Genomic DNA, 21,404 nt, shown 5'->3' on the forward strand with positions numbered 1-21,404 from the left:
CCCTCTGTTTGAGCCGTCAGCGCGGCAAATGCAGGAGCCCTTTGTTTGAGGATCTCAGTGACCTTTGAACTGAGTACGGCTGTACAAGGTCAGTAATATAGGTTGGGGCCAGCCCATTTAGTGCCTTAAAAACAAACAATAAAACTTTGAACGGAATCCTAAAAAGAACTGGGAGCCAGTGCAAGGAGGCCAGAATGGGGGTGATGTGCTCACGCCTCATGGTGCCAGTTAAAAGACACGCAGCTGCGTTTTGGACCAACTGCAAACGTCTAAGTGAGGATTGGGGTAGGCCAAGGTAGAGGGAATTGCAATAACCCAGCCGTGCTGTAATAAAGGCATGGATAACTTTCTCAAGGTCGTTGTGAGATAGGAATGATTTCAAGCGGGAGATCATTCTGAGCAGGTGAAAATTATTTTTGACAACAGAGCTATCTGTTTATCAAGGCAGAGTTCGGAGTCGATGATGACACCCAGGTTTCTGGCATAGGGTTTGACACAAGGGGTGAGGTGACCTATTTTGCACTACAGTGCATCTTGCCTTGGAGGACCAAAATTTATGACTTCTGTCTTGTCACCATTTAACTGGAGAAAGTTGTTAGCCATCCACATTTTGATGTCTTCGAGACAGACCAGGAGAGATTGTATGGAGTCCCTTAGATTTTAGAGGCAAGTACAGTTGTGAGTCATCCGCATAGAGGTGAAAAGAGATGTTATGCTTTCGTATGATAATCACCCAGTGGGAGCATACAGACTGAAGAGCATAGGACCCAAGATGGACCCCTGAGGGACCCCATATGAAGCGGGAGCAGATGATGAGGAGAACTGGCCATTAGACACTGAGAAAGTCCTATGTTTGAGATAGGAGCGGAACCAAAGTAGTGCAGTCTCCCTAATGCCCACCTGCTGATCAAGGCAGGTGAGGAGAATATTGTGATCAATGGTGTCGAAGGCATTATGATATCCAATAATATCAGGAAGGCATTATCACCTGAGTCTAGTGTGAGAAGAACATCATTGGTTACTTTGAGCAGGGCTGTTTCAGTGCTATGAAAGGGTCTGAAACCTGACTGAAAAGGTTATAGTATGTTGTGAGTGGTCAGAAAGGGAAACAGCTGTGACAGAACAGCTTTTTCCAGAACTTAAGAAATAAAAGGAAGCTTAGAAATGGGGCGGTAGTTTTCTAGGCATTTGACATCGAGGTTGTGTTCCCTATCGGTCAGTCACTACAACGTAGGTCAGACTGACCAATAGGAATCTCGCTAGAGAGGCCAATCTACTTCGAGTGAAACTAAAACAAGCCAATGCACATTGGCATGCAATCATTTGCATCAGCTGCGCGTCCTCGTCAGCGCGGGTATTTAACAGCAGCTGTTATGATTGCACACTAGCTTTTTGCTTCGGAGCCAAACGCTTCATGGTAATCCTACAGAGTGTGAAACTTGGCAAGCCTTCGTTGGATCTCTCCTTGTTCGGTGCGGGCGTTACAGCACGGCAGCGCGAGCAGTCTTGTGTCCTCTCTCTTCTGTCTGTCTTTTTTGTTTTGTTTTTTTGAGCAAATTCAAAAAAGCTGTTTTAACAGCTGGTAAGGTGCGCAGTTCAGCGCTCAAAGGCTGTTCTCACAGCCGGTAAGACCTGCCAGCGAGAGAGAGAGACAGCGCGCAGACGGGTGCACATTCCCGTCTGTGTTCGCAGTGGCTGTTCCCCTGCGTGCTTCAGCACCAGTGAGAGTAGTCCCTAAAAGAGCTTACACAGATAGACAGCGTCTTTAAAAAAAAAAAAAAAAAAAAAGATGACTTTCTATCTGTGTGTTTCTGGATGCGGTCGTTACCTGGGCTCACAGGATGGTCACAAGCGCTGCCTCGTGTGTCTGGGCATTGAACACGCTGAGGCAGCGTTTGTGGATGAGTCATGTACCCATTGTGGGAAGATGACCATCGCGGAGCTACGGTCGAGACTCCTGTTCCTGCAAAGGGGCGGAGTCCCCGTGCCTCTGCCTCGTTCCAATCCTCCTCGGAGGGTTGCTTCGGGCGGGGGCACGGGTGACCTGAGGATCACGGTGAGCGCGTCTCCTTCGGGGAACCAACCCCCTAGGAGCCCTCACCCCTCTCATGCTCCGCAGCCAGTTGAGCTTCCATTGGAGAAAGCTGGACCATCCTCGAGGTGTGTACCGGTTGTCTCCTTTGGGGCTCCCAGTGACCAGATGTCGATCGCTGCATCGGAGGGTGGGTCAGACTTCTCTGCGGACGACGACTCGGCACCGCTGCCTCCTTCGGGGGTGCCAGCGGTGCCTGAGACGGACCCGGAGATGATGGCCATGCTCTCCTGGGCCGCCAACGGGGTCGGGCTCGTGTGGAATCCTCCACCGTGTCCCGAACCCTCGAGGTTGGATGATTGGTATCTCGGGGTGGCGCGTGCTGGTTCTCAGCAACCCACCCCAGTGCCTTTCTTCCCGGAAGTGCATGAGGAGCTTACGGGAATGTGGACGGCACCTTTTACTGCCAGAAACCGTTCCGGTGGCTCCTCCTCCCTCACCACCCTTGATGGCGGGGCAGCTAAGGGATACACGCGCATCCCGCCAGTGGAGCGGGCCGCTGCAATGCAGCTGTGCCCTAACTCCACTCGGCGCGGAGAACCGTGTCTTCCTTCCCGGGCCTGTAGGTACTCGTCGGACCTATTCGACGAGGCTTACAAGGCCTGTGGGGAAGCTGCCTCTGCCATGCACGCCATGGCGTTGCTGCAGGTCCATCAGGCCAAGGCACTGAAGGACCTGCACGAGGGTGGTCATGATCCACAAGTTCTCCAGGAACTTCGTGCCGCAACGGACCTCGCGCTTCGTGCGACGAAGGTCACCGCGCGGTCAGTGGGTCATGCGATGTCCACCTTGGTGGTCCAGGAGCGCCATCTCTGGCTGTGTCTGGCAGACATGAGTGAGGCTGAGAAGCTCCGGTTCCTCAACTCCCCCGTGTCCCAGACCGGCCTCTTCGGCGACGCGGTCGAGAACTTCGCCCAGCAGTTCTCGGCTGTACAAAAGCAGACTGAGGCCATCAAGCATATCCTGCCGCGGCGGTCAGCTGCTGCCTCCAACCCACCGCCTGCGGCTCCTCAGTCTGCTCGTCGCCGGGGGCGTCCTCCTGCGTCTGCCCCTGCTCCCGCGCTGCAGCAGCAGCCTCCACCTAAACGGCGCCGTGGAGCCAGTCGCAGGCAGGCCGCCCCGCCCGTCCAGGCCCCCGCCAAGAAGGGTGGCAAAGCCAGAGTGAGCAGCAGTGTGCAGTTCGAGAACGCCACCGAGCCGCCTCCTGCACCTCCTGCCCCGTGGAACCAGGTAAGTGCTGCACAGCACACACAGACCCTGCTACGGGCCGCCTCCCAGAGAGAGCCTCCCGAGCCACGTCCCTGTGTTCCACCTCGCTGCCCCACTCCGGGTACGCCTACAGTCCCTTTGGTCCCGCTTGCACGGTCTCTGAGAGCCTGGTTAGCGCTCCCCAGTCCGTCTCGCTGGCTCATTCGGACCATCAGGCTCGGCTATGCGATTCAGTTCGCCCGGCGTCCCCCCAAGTTTCGGGCCATCCACTCCACTACAGTGAGAGCAGCCGATGCCCATGTCTTGCGTGCGGAGATCGCAGTCCTACTGGCGAAGGACGCGATAGAGCCGGTCCCTCCAGCCGATATGAGGTCAGGGCACTACAGTCCCTACTTCATTGTACCCAAGAAAGGTGGTGGGTTACGACCGATCTTGGATCTGCGAGTTTTGAATCGGAGCCTCCACAAGCTACCGTTCAAAATGCTCACGCAGAGACGCATTTTCGGATGCATCCGTCCCCAAGATTGGTTTGCAGCGATCGACCTGAAGGACGCGTACTTTCATGTCTCGATTCTTCCTCGACACAGGCCGTTTCTGCGCTTTGCGTTCGAGGGTCGAGCATATCAGTACAAGGTCCTGCCCTTCGGGCTGTCCCTGTCTCCCCGTGTCTTCACGAAAGTCACGGAGGGGGCCCTTGTTCCCATGAGAGAACAGGGCGTTCGCCTCCTCAACTATCTCGACGACTGGCTTATACTAGCACACTCTCGAGATCAGTTATGCGAACACAGGGACCTCGTGCTCACGCACCTCAGCCAGTTGGGCCTTCAGGTCAACTGGGAAAAGAGCAAACTCGCCCCTGTGCAGAGGATCTCTTTTCTCGGTATGGAGTTGGATTCGGTCGCACAGACAGCGCGCCTCACAGAGCAGCGCGCTCAGTCGGTGCTGAACTGCTTGAACACGTTCAAAGGCAGGACAGCGGTCCCACTGAAATTTTTTCAGAGGCTCCTGGGGCATATGGCAGCGGCAGCAGCGGTAACTCCGCTCGGCTTGCTTCATATGAGACCGCTTCAGCACTGGCTTCACGGCCGAGTCCCGAGATGGGCGTGGCATCATGGCACTCACCGGGTGGCAATCACACCGGCCTGCCGCCAGACCTTCAGCCCGTGGTCAGACCTCTCGTTCCTTCGGGCAGGAGTCCCCTTGGAACAGGTCTCCAGGCATGCTGTGGTTTTCACAGATGCCTCTGCCACCGGCTGGGGTGCCACGTACAACGGGCATGCAGTGTCAGGGGTGTGGACGGCTCCCCAACTGCATTGGCACATCAATTGCCTCGAGTTGCTAGCAGTACATCTCGCTCTGAGCCGCCTGAAAAGGCCGCTACGGGGCAGGGACGTGCTGGTCCGTACGGACAACACTGCGACCGTGGCGTACATCAACCGACAAGGTGGTCTACGCTCCCGTCGCATGTCGCAACTCGCCCGCCATCTCCTCCTCTGGAGTCAGAAGCATCTGAGGTCGCTTCGAGCCATGTATGTCCCTGGCGTGCTCAACCGTGTGGCCGACGAGCTATCACGAGCTGTGCTTCCGGGAGAATGGCGACTCCACCCCCAGGTGGTTCAGCTGATCTGGAGAGAGTTCGGAGAGGCTCAGGTAGACCTGTTTGCCTCTTCAGAGACCTCCCATTGCCAGCTGTTTTACTCCCTGACCGAGGGAACACTCGGCTCGGACGCACTGGCACACAGCTGGCCCCGGGGCCTCCGCAAATATGCGTTTCCCCCAGTGAGCCTACTTGCACAGACACTGTGCAAAGTCAGGGAGGACGAGGAGCAGGTCCTTCTGGTGGCTCCCTATTGGCCCACCCGGACTTGGTTCCCAGAACTCATGCTCCTTGGGACAGTCCCTCCCTGGCCCATTCCTCTGAGGAAGGATCTTCTGACTCAGAGACGGGGCACCCTATGGCACCCGCGTCCAGACCTCTGGAAACTCCATGTCTGGTCCCTGGACGGGACGCGGAGGTTCTAGGTGACTTACCCCCTGAGGTACTTAACACCATCACTTCAGCACGGGCGCCGTCCACGAGACGTGTTTACGCCCTGAAGTGGAACCTGTTCGTCGAGTGGTGTTCTTCTCGCCGAGAAGACCCCCGGAGATGTTCGATAGGGTCTGTGCTTTCCTTCTTGCAGCAAGGGTTGGAGCGAAGGCTGTCTCCCTCCACCCTCAAAGTACATGCTGCCGCTATTTCAGCTTATCACGACCACATAGATGGCAAAACAGTGGGGAAGCACGACCTGGTCGTCAGGTGTCTTAGGGGGGCGAGACGATTAAATCCTCCTCGACCCCCCTCCATACCCTCTTGGGATCTTTCCCTGGTGCTTCGAGCACTTCAGGATGTTCCCTTTGAGCCTCTGCAGTCAGTAGACTTAAAGCTTCTTTCCATGAAGACTTTGCTACTGGTTGCACTGGCCTCTGTCAAGAGGGTAGGAGACCTGCACGCATTTTCGGTCGACGAATCGTGCCTAGAGTTCGGGCCGGGTGACAACCATGTGGTACTAAGACCCCGGCCTGGCTATGTGCCCAAGGTTCCTACCACTCCCTTCAAAGACCAGGTAGTGAACCTGCAAGCGCTGCCTTTGGAGGAGGCAGACCCAGCCCTGGCTTTGCTCTGTCCCGTTCGCGCTCTGCGTATGTACGTGGACAGAACTCAAAGCATCAGGACCTCAGACCAGCTCTTTGTCTGTTACGGAGGCCAGCAGAGGGGAAAGGCTGTCTCCAAGCAGAGGATGGCCCACTGGATAGTGGATGCCATCGCCTTGGCTTACCAAGCTCAAGGCGTGCCCTGCCCGCTCAGGTTGCATGCACACTCCACGAGAGGCGTTGCATCCTCCTGGGCGCTGGCACGTGGCTCCTCGCTAACAGATATCTGTAGAGCTGCGGGCTGGGCGACACCTAACACGTTCGCTAGATATTATAGCCTACGTGTAGAGCCGGTCTCCTCCCGTGTTCTCACCCTAAACGGGTAGAAGCACCGAGAGGCCCGGCTCTGTCGGCTTGCTGCACCCTACTGTGCACCCTTATTGCTCCAGAGTGAAAAACCTGTTGAGTCCTCCAAAAACCCCTCGGCCCGGACATGGCGGAGCGTCCAGGTGCCAGGCCTTTATCCGCTGAATCCTTGAGAACCGGATCTGGGCTGGGTTCCATATGTGTGACCCTACGGGGATCCCATATGTGTATATTTTCCACGGCTGCTCCTAACGGAAGCCCGTGTCTTTCCCTTGGGCTAAGTCACCCACTATCTCATATGTAGTACAGCCTTCGGGCTAGTCCATATGTATTCCCCACATAACTCCTTGAAGTAAGTGGCTTCCGCAGCGTCCTCCTTCCTAACTGAAGGGCACGCTTTCCCAGTGTTATCCAATAATCTCACTGTATGGGTTATTACGGAACAACAGTGACAGATACACTCTGTGTGTAGCCTCCTCCTATCATCCTTCTAGGCAAGAAGGTGTAGAGGCTTGCATGGGGCGCTGGATGGGGTGCAGCAGCTGTGGCGCTTTGGTAGGGATTCCTATTGGTCAGTCTGACCTACGTTGTAGTGACTGACCGATAGGGAACGTCTCGGTTACATATGGTAACCCTCGTTCCCTGAGGGAGGGAACGGAGACGTAGGTCCCGTCGCCACATCTGCTGCCGCCCGCTGGGGCGGCCAGCTTTTTCAGGTTTGGCTCCTCAGCAAAAAACTAGTGTGCAATCATAACAGCTGCTGTTAAATACCCGCGCTGACGAGGACGCGCAGCTGATGCAAATGATTGCATGCCAATGTGCATTGGCTTGTTTTAGTTTCACTCGAAGTAGATTGGCCTCTCTAGCGAGATTCCTATTGGTCAGTCTGACCTACGTCTCCGTTCCCTCCCTCAGGGAACGAGGGTTACCATATGTAACCGAGACGTTTTTTAAGCAAGGGTTGGACAACCGCATGCTTAAAACATGTAGGGACAGTGCCGGATGCAAGGCATGAATTTAAAATGATCTGAATGGAGGGGCCAACTCAACTGCATCAAAAGCATCCTTTATAATAGAGGAGGGAATAGCATCATGAGATGATATAGTAGGTTTCATATGTGATACTAAATCCCTCAATTCAGTGAGAGAGATGGGCTGAAATTGGTTAAAAATAGCTGGTACACCTGAGCAGTCAGGCGGAGTAATAGATGAAGTGGGGGTAAACAATGATCTAATGTTCTCAATTTTGTTAGTAAAAAATTTGAGAAATTTCTCACAGGTATCTCATTAATAAGGACAAGACTATATTAAATTAAATGCAAGAAGTCAGAGTGTTACAGTTTCCGCCTTGGTGGGGGCGATTGTAACAGTTTGGGGGCAATTGTAACAAAGTAATATTATATTTATACCGACTGTATAAATATGTTCATTTTCTAACAGAAAAGTATGTCAACACAGACAAAGAAGGTGCTTCCATTGGGCCATGTAACTTGGGGGCAACTGTAACACAATGTTACATTTGCCCCCAATGTTACAGCAATGATGAAATCTTGTGTGCTACACCTATATATAGAGGGTTGCCCACAGTAAATCCTTGTGGGAGCCGAAACGGGCAAAACTGCTATGGGCCCCGCAACCCCCACCACCCACGCACTGGCATGTTTGCTGGGTATTAGCATAAGTTGTTCACATTTAAATTTTTTATACTTTTTTTTTTTTACTTTTACATACATAAAATGTAGTCATCTAAACTTTGGAAAAATACAATAGCAAAAAATAGTGTACATCCAAAAAGTAACTTTCATAACTCAAAATTATGTAGGCTATATGTTGAAATGATCGTGATCCTTTTCCACAGGCAGAGAGAAAATCCTACTGATCATGTACAGATTAAGTGTCATCACATAGCTTGTTTCTGATTGGAGGAATTAAGTGTGTTACAATTGCCCCCGGTCTCCCCCTACGCACTGAAGCGCTATCAAATGTATAAGCCATAAACATTTATGAGGAATTTTTATACACAAGCCTGTTAAATGTCTTCTTTGGTTCAAGGCTTGCCAAAATGCACTTTTTTGTCTACATCATTAGAATTTAATATATTTTTTCGCTATTTAATGAATAATTCTACTAGAATAACAATGCGAGAACATGAAAATTCCCTCTTTTTTACTATGCTTAATGGACTTGATAAGATAAATTCAAATACGTTAAGTGTTTTTATGTGTTTCTTTATTCCTTTTGTTTTCGTGCGTGTGTCCAGACCTTCATTTATCTTTAATAAATATGCTTCTGTCTCCTGTCACCTTCTCTCCTAATGCATTAAGGCCTCGAATGCTTCTGTTGTCTTAGTGTGGAATTAGAGGAAATGATTTTAACACCCATGTAAATGTCCAAATGCTGAAAAGACAAGAAACAATTTTTTCCTCACAGCAGGCATTTATTTATTTCACTTTATTTGGCTTATGTTTCTTAGCTTTAGAACAAAAACAAAATTATTTTTGGAAGACGTTAAACAGTGGGGTCCCCTGAACAGTCCTCCATCACCCTCATGATCAAAATCTGCTATGGACTGAAGCCAGGGATCCCATATTTAGCCCATTATTTGACCCTATCCCTGACCTCAAATCGCAGAAAGAAAAAAACACACAACCCCACATGTCAGCATGCTGTTCAGTAAATTAAGGAGGCATCAGGTCTCTGTGTGTCTCTTTATTGTGTTCACACATGATCGAACACTGAACAAGCGCAGGCGAAATTCATTATTCAAAAGCATAACAGAGGTTAGTGACTGAGCAGGAGAGCCACTCAATGTTCAGGATGATGTTTACCCTCACTTAGCATTTGGGATAAGTGATGAGGCACCACAGCTGTCCCGCTGAGCCGGGGTCAGGGAGCATTTGTTTGTTTGTTTGATAGTTGTAATGCACCGTTTAGTGTTGCAAAAAGAGACTTGCTTATGGGTAGTAAACAATATCGAACAAGAACACTGGGGTGAGAGAGAGAGGGAGAGAGAGAGAGGGAGAAAGAGGAGAGGGGGAGACTAATGTTCATAAAGACCGAACAGCTATACAGGATTCAGTGCTTGAATTAAAGCGATAGTTTAGCCAAAAAATGTAATTCTGTCATCATATACAGGCCCTTGTGTTATTTCAAACCTTTTGGATTTTTGGTTTTATGTTTTTTTGAAAGAAGTCTCTTATGCTCACCAAGGCTGCATTTATTTGATCAGAAATAAAGTAAAAACACTTGAATACTATTACAATTGAAACATTTTAATATATTTTAAAACGTAGGCTAGTTTATTCCTGTGATGGCAAAGTTAAATTTTCAGCATCATTACTCCAGTCTTCAGTGTCACATGATCCTTCAGAAATCATTCTAATATGCAGATTTGGGGCTAAAAAAATTCGTATTATTATCAATCTTGAAAACTTTTTTTTGCTTAATATTGTGAAAACTGTGATACAATACAATTCGAATTACAATACAATTCAAAAACTTGGGGTGAGTTAAAAAAATATTTTATTAATCATAAATGTATTTATCATTTATCAGGACACTGGCCAGACTGGTTTGAGCTGATAGAAAGGCAACAGCAACTCAAATAACCACTCGTTACAACTGAGGTCTACAGAAGAGGATCTCTGAACGGACAACACGTCCAACCCATTGGATGCAGCAGCAGAAGACCAAACCAGGTGCCACTCATGTCAGCAAAGAACAGGAATCTGGGGCTACAATCGCACAGGCTCACCAAAATTGGACAAGAATATTGGAAAAACATTGCCTATAGTCTGATGAGACTTGATTTCTGCCGTGTCATTCAGATGGTGGGGTCAGAATTTGGCGTACATAACATGAATTGTATCAATGTATCAATGGTTCAGGCTGCTGGTGGTGGTGTAATGGTTTCTGGGATATTTTCTTAGTACACTTAGGCCTCTTAGACTTAGTACCAATTACGCATTGTTTAAATGCCAGTCGTCATATTGTTGCAGACCATGTCCATCCCTTTCTGACCACAGTGTACCCATCTCCTGATGGCTACTTCCAGCAGGATAACGCACCATGTGACAAAGATAAAATCATCTCAAACTGGTTTCTTGAAGATGACAATGAGTTCACTATTGTCAAATGGCCTCCACAGTCACCAGATCTCAATCCATTAGAGCACCTTTGTGATGTGGTGGAACGAGAGATTTGCATCATGGATGTGCAGCCGACAAATCTCCAGCAAATGTGTGATGCTATCATGTTAATATGGACCAAAATCTCTGAGGAATGTTTCCAGCACCTTGTTGAATATGTGCCACAAAAATTAAAGCAGTTCCAAAGACAAAAGGGGGTCCATCCTGGATTCCCGGGACTGCAGGGTTTACCTAGTGAGTGAGTGAGTATATATATATTTATATATTTATATATATATATATATATATATATATTTATACGATATCTTCATACATACTGTATACTATATATATATAGGCTACAATATATTCATACATACTGTATACTATATACGTATATATATATATATATATATATATATATATATATATATTATACATTCAAAAACAATATTCTCTTTGAGGTCAAGTAGAAGACCAAACCTCTCATTTTGCTCAAACCATATTCAAGTAGACACAAAAGATGTAGGAAGGCATTTAAAAAAAGGTTCAGATTAGTGAAACAAGTGTTTGTGAAAGGTCAAGCTGTGGACATTAGGTCTCGCTCACATATACACACATACGCAGACACTGCATGACCGGCGGTGCCACTCGTGGTTAGTGATATCATTATGGCAGTTTTGGATGGGAGGTATTAGGGCTTTCTTGCTAATGGAGAGTGACAGTGGCTCCTTGCTGCCGAAGCACACTGCCCCAGAACATTCGGAGGTGGGGTGCGCTGGGGGTATTAACCCCCACATCGCCAGTGTGTTCTGCGTCATTAGTTCAGTCCAACTCTTTTTACTCACTCTTGTTTGCCAAGCGATCATTTGTGCGATCATAATGATCATTGCATAAATCAAACACAGTATCAGTAAATAAATAAAAAACAATAAATGAGAAAAAAATAGTGGTCAAATGGACAATTCTTTGGAGGATTAAATATATACTTTAATTATTAACTTCTTAAAAATCGAAATGATTCTATACATTATCAATAGCGCACTACAGAAATTCTATTAGTTGAGCAGGTAAAATGAGTACATACTGCTTTTTGTGTTAGTTTTTGATTTACAGAAAATCTCTATTAACGATGTAATGTTTTTGAGGAGTCTGCTCGGGTCTTTTCTGTCTGTGTTTGGCTAAAGGCTTTGACATTGAGGATTATGAGGTCTCCATAGGGAACAGTCTTCTTGGGATGAACTGTTGGGGGAGGGGCTTCCATATGAGTGATTTCTGGTCCACTAAGCATCAGACATGGATGCACTGACCCACTCTGAATCTCTTGGCTGCTGGTATTTACTGATTATTGACAACTGCTGACTACATTCTGCCTCTCTATCAAGATTAGTACAGGTTTATTGGCGTAAATATTGAAGTACAGTGTTAAAAAATCTAGAGGAATATTTTAGTTTAAATAAAGAATTAATGTCAAATATTTGTTCATACAATTTGATGCTATAAAACATCTTTAAATATTTAAGACTTAAGACTTTATTTCAAAAAATAGTTTTCTATATTTTCACTGTATAATCCTGAGGTTAAAGACAATTAAAAAAAAAAAAATTAAGTCACAGTGCCTACTTATCTTCCGCTATCATCAACTTAACTTAATCAAACTTACTGAATAAATGTGAATTGAATTGAATTGAAAGCTGGAAATGAGGAACAAGAATACACAATTATGAATACATTAGTTGTGAGCTGCATTCCTAACAACTCTGCATTAACATGAAGATGTACGCTTTTCGATCTCTTCCCACTCCGCAATAAATTCGGTTAAATGGGTATCTTTCGCATTTTGCTTAAGTGGGCATCTTAACGATGAATGGGTTAATAGCATTACAAGCTAATGTCAGGGAGGTAAAAGGGCCCTTATTGGAGCGTGTGCGTGTGCCAGAGTGTACTGGGGGCAGCGGCGTGTTTCCTGGAGGAGCTGGATGATGCCATTAGGATTGGGAAAATGAGCTCAGATCACTTAATTAGCAGTAAATAAGTGCTTAGCTGGGCCAGGAAATCCAGTCAGGGTCAGAGGCTTTTCAAAGACTTGATTTGAGTTCAGATTTTACATCTGCCACCCTAAACATTTCTGCTGAGATGAGACAGGGGGATTTAATGATAGCAGGCATATTATTCAGTTCATATTCTTATTTTCTGTGTAGGTTACTTTTAAACATTGCTTTACATCCCTAAACATTTGTTGGGATGTTCCAAATTTGATCTGAGATTTAGTTATAAATGGCAAAAAGACACATTGCTCTCTGAAGTGTTGTTTTTTCACAAAACCTATAATAATAATAATAGGTCTTCCAAATGTCAAACATGTAATCCAATGACATAAAAACTGGAAAAGGGGACAGAAAAGGGCTGAATTATTTTCCTCCAAGTAGAATTTGTTGTTGAAATGCACAAGACATTGCCTGGTCTTTACATGATAAACTGTTTTGCCCTAAAGAACTTTCCAGTCATTCCAGTGAAGACAAACTTCTGATTAGTCCAGCCTCTCTCTCTCTCTCTCTCTCTCTCTCTCTCTCTCTCTCTCTCTCTCTCTCTCTCTCTCTCTCTCTCTCTCCTTACATGAGGTGTGAAACTACACCTATAAGGCACACAAACACACACACATTGGGTTTCCATGTTTTATGGGAACTTTCCATGATTTTTATATTGTACTGTATATTTTATCCCCCAACCCTCACCGTACCCCTAAATCTACCCATCACAGACAACTTGTGCAGTTTTACATGTTGAAAAAACATCACTTAATATGATTTATAAGATGACACACACACACACACACACACACACACACACATTGCTGTTGTCATACATGCATGCAAACATACACAAAAGACATCAAAATCTATGAATGAAGTAGCCTACATTTCAAGACATAGGCTCTAGATTAAACACAAAATACATGGTTGTGGATTACCATTTTATTTCAGCCTCATATTCAAACAAGTTTCAGAAAACACTTTCACAAAACACAGAAACTCTATTTTTTTCTGGGTTAACCACTCTCAATGAATTTAAAAAACGCTTTACAAATAAATATCAGCAAACACAAATTGTGAACTCAAAATCAATAAATAGTTTATCATTATAAATAATTGGAACATGAATTTCACAACATTAAAAACTATTTTAAATTACCATATTTCACTTATGAAATTCTTATTGCATGGTGTGTCTATAAATAAATGTCCAGCTGATGCCCCTCCTCTCTGTCTCTCTTGCCTTGGGCCATGACAGGATTGGTAACATCACTGCTCCCTTAACGGACTGTGACACGTGCAGTACCCAGCATTCCCTTTTCTCTTCATTATAGAGTTAGAATAAACAAAATAAAGGACCCCCATCTGAAGCTAGCACATGAGCGTGTTCAAGTGGATATTTAAGAGTCTTTTGCATTTGGGCTTGTACATCAGCATTTCCCAAATGAAAGAATAAAAGAGAGGATTCACTCTAAATCTTCACAAATACTGGCCACAGTGAAACAACCTACCGGTACCTCCTTACCTTTTTTTCTTTTTTAATTCCTGGTGTAGATGTATCTTGATGAATTTATTTCTGCGGTAATGGTAACAGAGATTCACACATCTTTACCAGAAGAGATATTTGATGAGATACAAAGGTACACAAAATCTCACACACATCACTGAAGTTGCAAGGAACATGCAAACATCCATCACTGTGTTCGGAATAAGAGGAAATGAAAAGGTTTTTTTTTTTCAGTATTAAATGAAAATTTCTCATTTTTATCCTGAAATCCCATTAGTTTCCACTTGCTCCACAGTGAATGTGAACATGAAAAACTGTTAGTATATACAGTATATATATATATATATATATATATATATATATATATATATATATACTATGCATGCTATAATGCCCTGTTTTGTTATAATTGGAAACTTAATTTTTAATTTATTTATTTTACTTTTATCTCAGAAATCATGAGAAAGAATTAAATATTATAAAACAGTATATATAATATATATACAAATATTTATAACAACAAATTAAATAGTTGCTTGCTACTACACTGGAGATAATATTAATTTTGATGTCAAATTTTATTGTTAATATTTATTTTGATGATATAGCAGAACTGAAATATGTACCAATTTTAATCTGCCAGACCTGATTCACAACAACATAGAATCTGTGGAGCAAAACAGATGCAAATTTGTGATTTCAGGATGAAGTTATGAGCAAGTTATCACAATTATTCACAGACTTTTTCCCCCTCTTACACACACACACACACACACACACACTTGCTCAACTGCCACACTTGCTCAACTGCCCCCACACCAGCTGTTTGGTTGTTGGTTTTGGCTGAATGATCGACTGCAAGCATAAAGCGATAAATCAGTCATCATGCAGTGTGACTGGACACCCACCTCACAGGTGTATTGTGGATACAGTTCCTGAGAGAGGTCAGTGGTGGGATCAAAAGTCCCACTCATTTCTTTAGCAGAAGAAAAGCTTTGGTAAGTTGTACTGTCTGTATAAGACGCCCACCTGAGGTCCTCCATGCCCACCTGAGAGCTTCCGTACATGCAAGGCTGGTGCTGTGCGGTGTCCATACTGCAGGGGGAGAGCTGGTGGGTGAAGAGCTGGTAGGTGGGGTCATGAGTGTGTGTGGCTTCAGTGAGGGTGTGATCACCTGCAGAAAAAACAAACATTTTTCAATCATTCCAGTAAAGACATGGCAAATAAGAATGTGGATTTCTGCTTTAAAAGAGTAGCTCATTGTTTTGGGTTTATATAGTTTGTTGCTGCTTGCTTAGAAGACGGCCACTGACCTTTTGAATTAATAATAACATGCATCCAGGATGGCAAAAAAGTCTACAGAGTGCTCTCTGCTGCATACAGAATAGAGTCTGAACAGCAAAAATGACAAGGACGATGTTGGCTCCTAAAATAAAATATTTTGGAGCTCAATTACACTGTAAGTAAAATAAATAATAAAAGGGGTTTTGTTTAAATAAATGTAATAAACATTTATTTTTGTTAAAAAATATACTGTCATTAAAATATGTTCATTTGATAAATACAGAAATAAAAAAAGCAAAGATTCTAAAAGCTTTGAAGGAGATCCCATAATAATTTAAGAAATTAAATTAGCAGAAATTAGCACATTGCATTCACAAGCAAGATCGAGGCTGCTTCGTGAACATTTTTGACTGACTCGTTAAAAAGAACCTGTTTGAATCAGACATCACAGCACAGGCTGGTTTTTTGTTTTTTTGCGTGCAGAAAATAATTGCTTTCTCATTTCGAAGGCTAAGCCCTCGGTAGGTCACATACATCAAATTACAAAGTATAAAGGAAATTACAGTCATTTACACCTCACAAATCATGCAGTCGTAACATTTTATAATGGTTACTTTTAGCCACTTAATATTCTGCAATATTATTGACTTGACTGTACTGACTCTATCGGACGAGAACCGAACTGAGCTGGATGTTCTCCAGAGCTGCTTTATAGATGAATTGAATTCATTCCATAATTGATGAACTTTACAGTTATTGAACCGAACTGAATCAACACTGAAGTTATTTGACCTGAATGGTGACTGTTTGCTATTGTCTCTTTAGAGCTGCTTTACAGCAGAATTTTATTCTGTATAAAGCGCTAAATAAAGGGGACTTGACTGTTTAAAAAAAACCACAATAATTCCGAAGCAGCACAAGAACGTACAAAATAACAGAATAAGTACAAATAATAATTATTAAGTATAAGTAACAAATAATAAGTACAAATAATAAATATAAAAAAATGTACAAAATCAAATTATGACTTATTAAATTAGTAAGTTTAAAGTCATTTAGAGAGGTTTAAGGCACTCATCTTTTTAAGCTGCTAAAATTATTTATTTATTTTTAAATGCCACATACCTTGGAGCCACTATAACAAAACTTGAGTAACTTGAGTTTTATTTGAGTAAATAAAACGTACCTTTAATCAAAATATTATAACACAAAAATTCAAACTCTTTGTTTTGGACTATGTACCTGAAGTGTCGGAGCAGGTGTAGCCTGGACTGGGTTTTTGTGTCACAGTGTATTCTGACCGAGAGAGACAGTCAGGAGAGGGTGGAGCTACATGCTGCCTTGCAGTACTACGTGGCACAAGTGGATACTCCTTACTGTGGAAAAATGGCAAAAAAAAAGGCAAAAAAAGGCATCAGACACACTGCACATTCCTACAGCAGAGACCAAGACAATATTTGAGAAAATTATGATTAAAGGAAAAACTCAAAAGCTATATTTCCAGGATATATCCAAGTGAATTATGGTACTTTTAGGGGAGGAGTCTCGAAACACTGGCACTAGGGTTGATAGATCAGGGTGTTAAAAGAGAGAGAGCAGTCTCATGATTTGCATTGGCATGGTGGGGCGGCGAGGGTAAGGGATATCATTTGCACAATACTGATCGTTTCTAATTAAATTTCTAAGCTAAGAGACAATTACAGTAGCTAAAAATCTTCTCTATACCCCCTTTCCAATCTGACTCATTCCTCTTTCTCTCTGTTTTCTCTCTCTCTCTCTCAAAAACGCATTTATTCAGACACACACACATTAGCCCTTCAGTGACCTTTCTGTGTGACAGTGTTGTGCCGCTCTGCTCTTAATATTGTTACACTATAAATATCCCTCTCTTGTGTGTCACATTCAATACTGTCAACATTCAACAGAAAGCTTTGACTTTTGTTCCCAAACCCTGCTAGTTAAAGTACAACATATTCTCTGTGTATCTAAAACAACAACATTAGTGGCTACGGGATGCAACACACAATGACATGCAGGCACATACATACATGAAAACTGAAAGAAAGAAAAATACAGAACATTAGTGATTCATCATTACTCACATCACAAACTGTTATGGTGCTGACATGATCTACTAAAGTCAAATATGTTTGCGTGCGGACATGCATACGTATTGATATGTTTAAAATATGTGCGCTCCACCTTGGTGTACGGGACATGCGATGCAGTTCGACATCGTCATTTCCACGGAAACCTTTAGCAAATGGATTATTCTCAATCTTCAACTGAGTGATCTGAAAATAAAAGAGGATTAAAGATGAACACTGCTGCTTTATGCAAATCTATCCATTTATTTACGATCATAGGACTCCTGCTGCTTACTGTGTGGTTCTGGTAGGAAGTTACAGCGATGAAAGTCGTCTCAGGAAAGGAGTGTGTGCAGAAACTTGTGTTGCTGGAGCCAAAGCTGTTCCTCTCGTCTGCCTTCACGATGTGCAGGCGAGGTTGGTATTTATGCATGGAATTTAAAATGATCTGCAGCAAATAACAGGAAGAGATTTCCTGGTTAACCCACTGGTTAAGAAACTGTGGGGAGTCGAATCACATTCATCAGCAAATTAAATAACCACTTCAATCTGATTGACATCATTACTTACATGTCCGAAAGGGTCCAGGTGGTTGTTGGTGAGTTTGAGTTTCTGGAAAGAGACGAGCTGTCTCATCCAGTGAGCTCCTGAAGCCGGTGAGTCTGGGTGCACATACAGTCGGCCTGGAATCGCCGGCTCAGCTTTACCACTGATGGACCTCCAGAGGAGATAGGAACGGGTTAGTCAACATTAAAGAAGATAAGGACTTTCTGTCTGCTCCACAACTCTAAGATAAAAGTTCAGGGTGCAAAATGAGCTTCTGTCTCAGAGTTTCTCTCACTGTGGATCCTCCACTCACTGAACAATACAACCTAACCAAAGCTCATAATTATATGAGTCATGCATCATTTCACAACAACAACACAGTTCATTTTCTATTCATTCATATTTACACTATGCATTCCTTTCTCTTTGCATTCCCCCTGCACGCATTGATTTAGCTAAATCTCTCCTTTTCATTCAGTCATGCTCAACAGCCCAATACCCTACAATAATTACAATGCTGACCACTCTGAACATTTTTAATAAATGCCCATTTAATATTTGTGTAAAAGAATGAATCATCTTTATAAAAATGTTGACCCTTCTATTCATTTATGAATATTAATATTACAATTTACATCAATTAAAATGTATGAATTTCACTGTAGTTCTTACCATTTGTTATCTGCAAATTTATACCGATGCTCGTCGGCTGAAATAATGTCCATCAGTAAGATATATTTTGCTTTGGGATTTAGGCCTGTTACCTTCACTTTGTAGCTGGGAAACATTCGTCTGTAAAAGATTAATGATGCATTATAGAGAGCTAACAACAATTAATAATAATACATAAATGCATGCATGCATACATACATACAACAATAATATTACAATGGAGCATTTTCTTGATTGTCTCTGAGCACAGAAACATTTTCCTGGTCCATGAAGTCATTGCATGTAAAGAAAGAGCTTTTTATTTTTTGCAATTATGCAATAATTGTAATAAGCTGCAGATGTATGTAGCTGAAAGTCCCTGAAACTATCACATATATTTAAAGACATTATTTGTTTATCAATTTCAATTGTATTCAATGTGGGCCACTCTAATTAAAAACGGAATGGATTTATTTGGAAATAAATCAAACCAAATATTTTCTGGTATCCATCCAGCATGTTTGAATATGATGACAAAGTTTGCCCTATTTCTGTCTACTCTGTTGTCCTCCAAGGGCCCTTTGCTCCTGCCTGAGAATTATGTTGAAAAAGATTGTGTTGATCCATGAATATACCATAAAGAGAAATACATATTTTTGATCATATCAAAGATCATATCTTTTGTCACTCACCGGCCAGCTTTGGTAATGATCATCTCTGTAGAGACATCATGAAATTTCGCCCACAGATCTCTCTCGTGCAAATAAACTTTGATTCCCTCCATACCCTGCATCATTGAAGAAAAAAAGGGGGAGGAAATGGAAATTACTGCTGATTTTCTTTATTCTGTCTGAATATGTTGACAAATATAACAAACATAATAATACTAATATATTATTTAAATAAAATAAAGCGTTTCCTGTCTGGTAATTCATTTTTACGTTTTTTTTAACCACCTTGTTTTTTGTTTTTGTTTTTTTTTTGTTTTTATTAGTCCATACCATAATTGTGAAAATAGTCTAGAGCGGCATTTAATAATAATGAATTTAATAAAAATCGAATTTGAAAGCAAAATAAAAAGATATGCGTGTAAATTTTGAAGACACCCAACAACAAACGATCTAAATTCACTTCGTAGCCTACTAAATACACGTAATATAAATAGGCCTAATACACTCATGTAATGAATGTGATGCTACAAAAATGTCTATTTGTTTTGTAAACATTATTTATTCCCTTTTAGCTTTATCCGGGAAGTGAATACGTGCAATAAACAATTTCCACTTAAAATAAACACCAATAATAATAATAATCACAAAATGTACAAACAAAAAATGTGACAGCAGAATTATTGCCTTGTATACTCGGGGAGGCTGCACTTGCAGTCATGGCTGACCTGTTGGGGAGGCTGAGTTTGCAGTGGCGGCGACCCGGTTTTGCTCCGACCGTGATGTCCGGAATCTTTGTCGTTCTCGAATTCCATCGCTGGGGAATCGCCGCCGGAACACGATTGTAGAGATCCGAACTCTAAATCCGCCATATCCCCGTTTGAGGTTAACTACGGTGAACTAAAAGATGCGCAATGGAAAATGGTAAAAAAATAAAATAAATAAAAATCAGCAGGTGATCTCCAGATCTTAATTACAAATAAACAAACAAATAAATAAATCCACACAAACTCACAATGTTCTTTAAAAATGCGTTCAGACAGCTGATTTATTTAAATTATTGTGGAATGTGATTAAGTAGGCTAAATACAAATGATTTAGCCTTGATTAAAAAAAAAAGTTTCGAGTTTTCAGTTTGCGTTCGATGATAAATAGGTTAGAATTTTAGGACAGAATAAGAGCGACGTTTTTTGGCTGAAAATGTCAAACGTTTAACGTTAGCTATAAATAATAGATAAAATACAGACTGTTGGAAAATCTCAATTTGCAGGCTGCTTTATAGAAAAAAATGTCTTCATTTAGTTCTATCCAAATAGCCTACTTAGCTGCATTTATTTTCTCTGCAACCTGTATTTTTCTCGCGCATAGCCCTATTTGTTTTTTCTTTTTTCTTTGACGTCTCTTACCTCATCGTTATGAAAATAAGGAGCTTTTCGTTGGTGAATTAATTCCGAAACAGATTTAAAATTCGTCCCCACTGATTTGTTAGGCAGTTTCTCCAATAGGCATTTTTATCTCCTTGAAAACAAATGAGAATATTGGCAAAAGCGTTTAGAACGTTTTCATTTTTGAGTTTCTCTTCTCAGACACCTCTTTACCAAGCTCTGTCCCTTCTTCTGTCGTGTCTCTCTTTTCTCCCTCCATCTGATTTCTCTGTCTCCCATTAGCGGGATGCCTTCTATGTCGTCACACCTTTTTCATTCACACACTCATGACACGCCATGTCCAAACTCACACACGGCGACAAAATAAACACCACATTTCACGAACTCCTATTTTCCTCCGTGATATAGCCTATGCTTGTTCCTATGTGCTTCCCAAATACAACAAAAAAATTGAGGAACAAGCCTAAAAAGCGTAAGAAATTCACTATACTCACATTTATGGTGCAGAATTTATGCTCAGGTTGCAAATTGTGCGGTAAAAAATCGGCGCTTGTCAGTCAACATCACTGCGCGCGACGGTTGCGCGCGCGGCGGGGTTAAAAGTTTAGGAGGTCGAAAGGTATAAGGCGAGCGCTCTGTCCTCTCTCTCTCTCTCTTTCTCTCTGCGAATCCGCTTGTTTTTGCTTGTTGATGATAGAAAACAAAATTCCCCTCAATAATAACTTTGGATATATTATTTGATCTGAGTGTGTCCAAGCACGCGCGTTCTCTGTCACTCGTGCACATTTCTAAACAGGCTTCCATAAATAAGACAA

General features: G+C 43.1%; 1 protein-coding gene across 3 annotated transcripts; it reads right to left on the reverse strand.

Annotated features, from left to right (window-relative positions):
* Nucleotides 1-14,751: 14,751 nt before the first annotated feature.
* tbx5b (T-box transcription factor 5b) lies at nucleotides 14,752-21,181 on the reverse strand. 3 transcript variants are annotated; one of them, XM_056260026.1, is made up of 9 exons: nucleotides 21,084-21,181; nucleotides 19,933-20,104; nucleotides 19,229-19,323; nucleotides 18,558-18,677; nucleotides 17,910-18,057; nucleotides 17,635-17,787; nucleotides 17,455-17,546; nucleotides 16,495-16,628; nucleotides 14,752-15,142 (listed from the first exon to the last, which is right to left on the reverse strand). In XM_056260026.1, the coding sequence occupies exons 2-9, from the start codon at nucleotides 20,074-20,076 to the stop codon at nucleotides 14,772-14,774; spliced, it is 1,257 nt and encodes a 418-aa protein (XP_056116001.1). In that variant the 5' UTR covers nucleotides 20,077-20,104; nucleotides 21,084-21,181; the 3' UTR covers nucleotides 14,752-14,771. The 3 variants fall into 3 exon arrangements, with proteins under 3 accessions (XP_056116001.1, XP_056116002.1, XP_056116000.1); XM_056260027.1 differs by lacking the exon at nucleotides 21,084-21,181 and adding an exon at nucleotides 20,763-20,990; XM_056260025.1 differs by lacking the exon at nucleotides 21,084-21,181 and having other exon boundaries at nucleotides 19,933-20,388.
* Nucleotides 21,182-21,404: the final 223 nt, after the last annotated feature.

Source organism: Rhinichthys klamathensis, unplaced genomic scaffold (assembly GCF_029890125.1).
Source record: "Rhinichthys klamathensis goyatoka isolate OS25496 unplaced genomic scaffold, OSU_Roscu_1.1 h1tg000172l_1, whole genome shotgun sequence".
Classification (NCBI taxonomy): domain Eukaryota; kingdom Metazoa; phylum Chordata; class Actinopteri; order Cypriniformes; family Leuciscidae; genus Rhinichthys; species Rhinichthys klamathensis.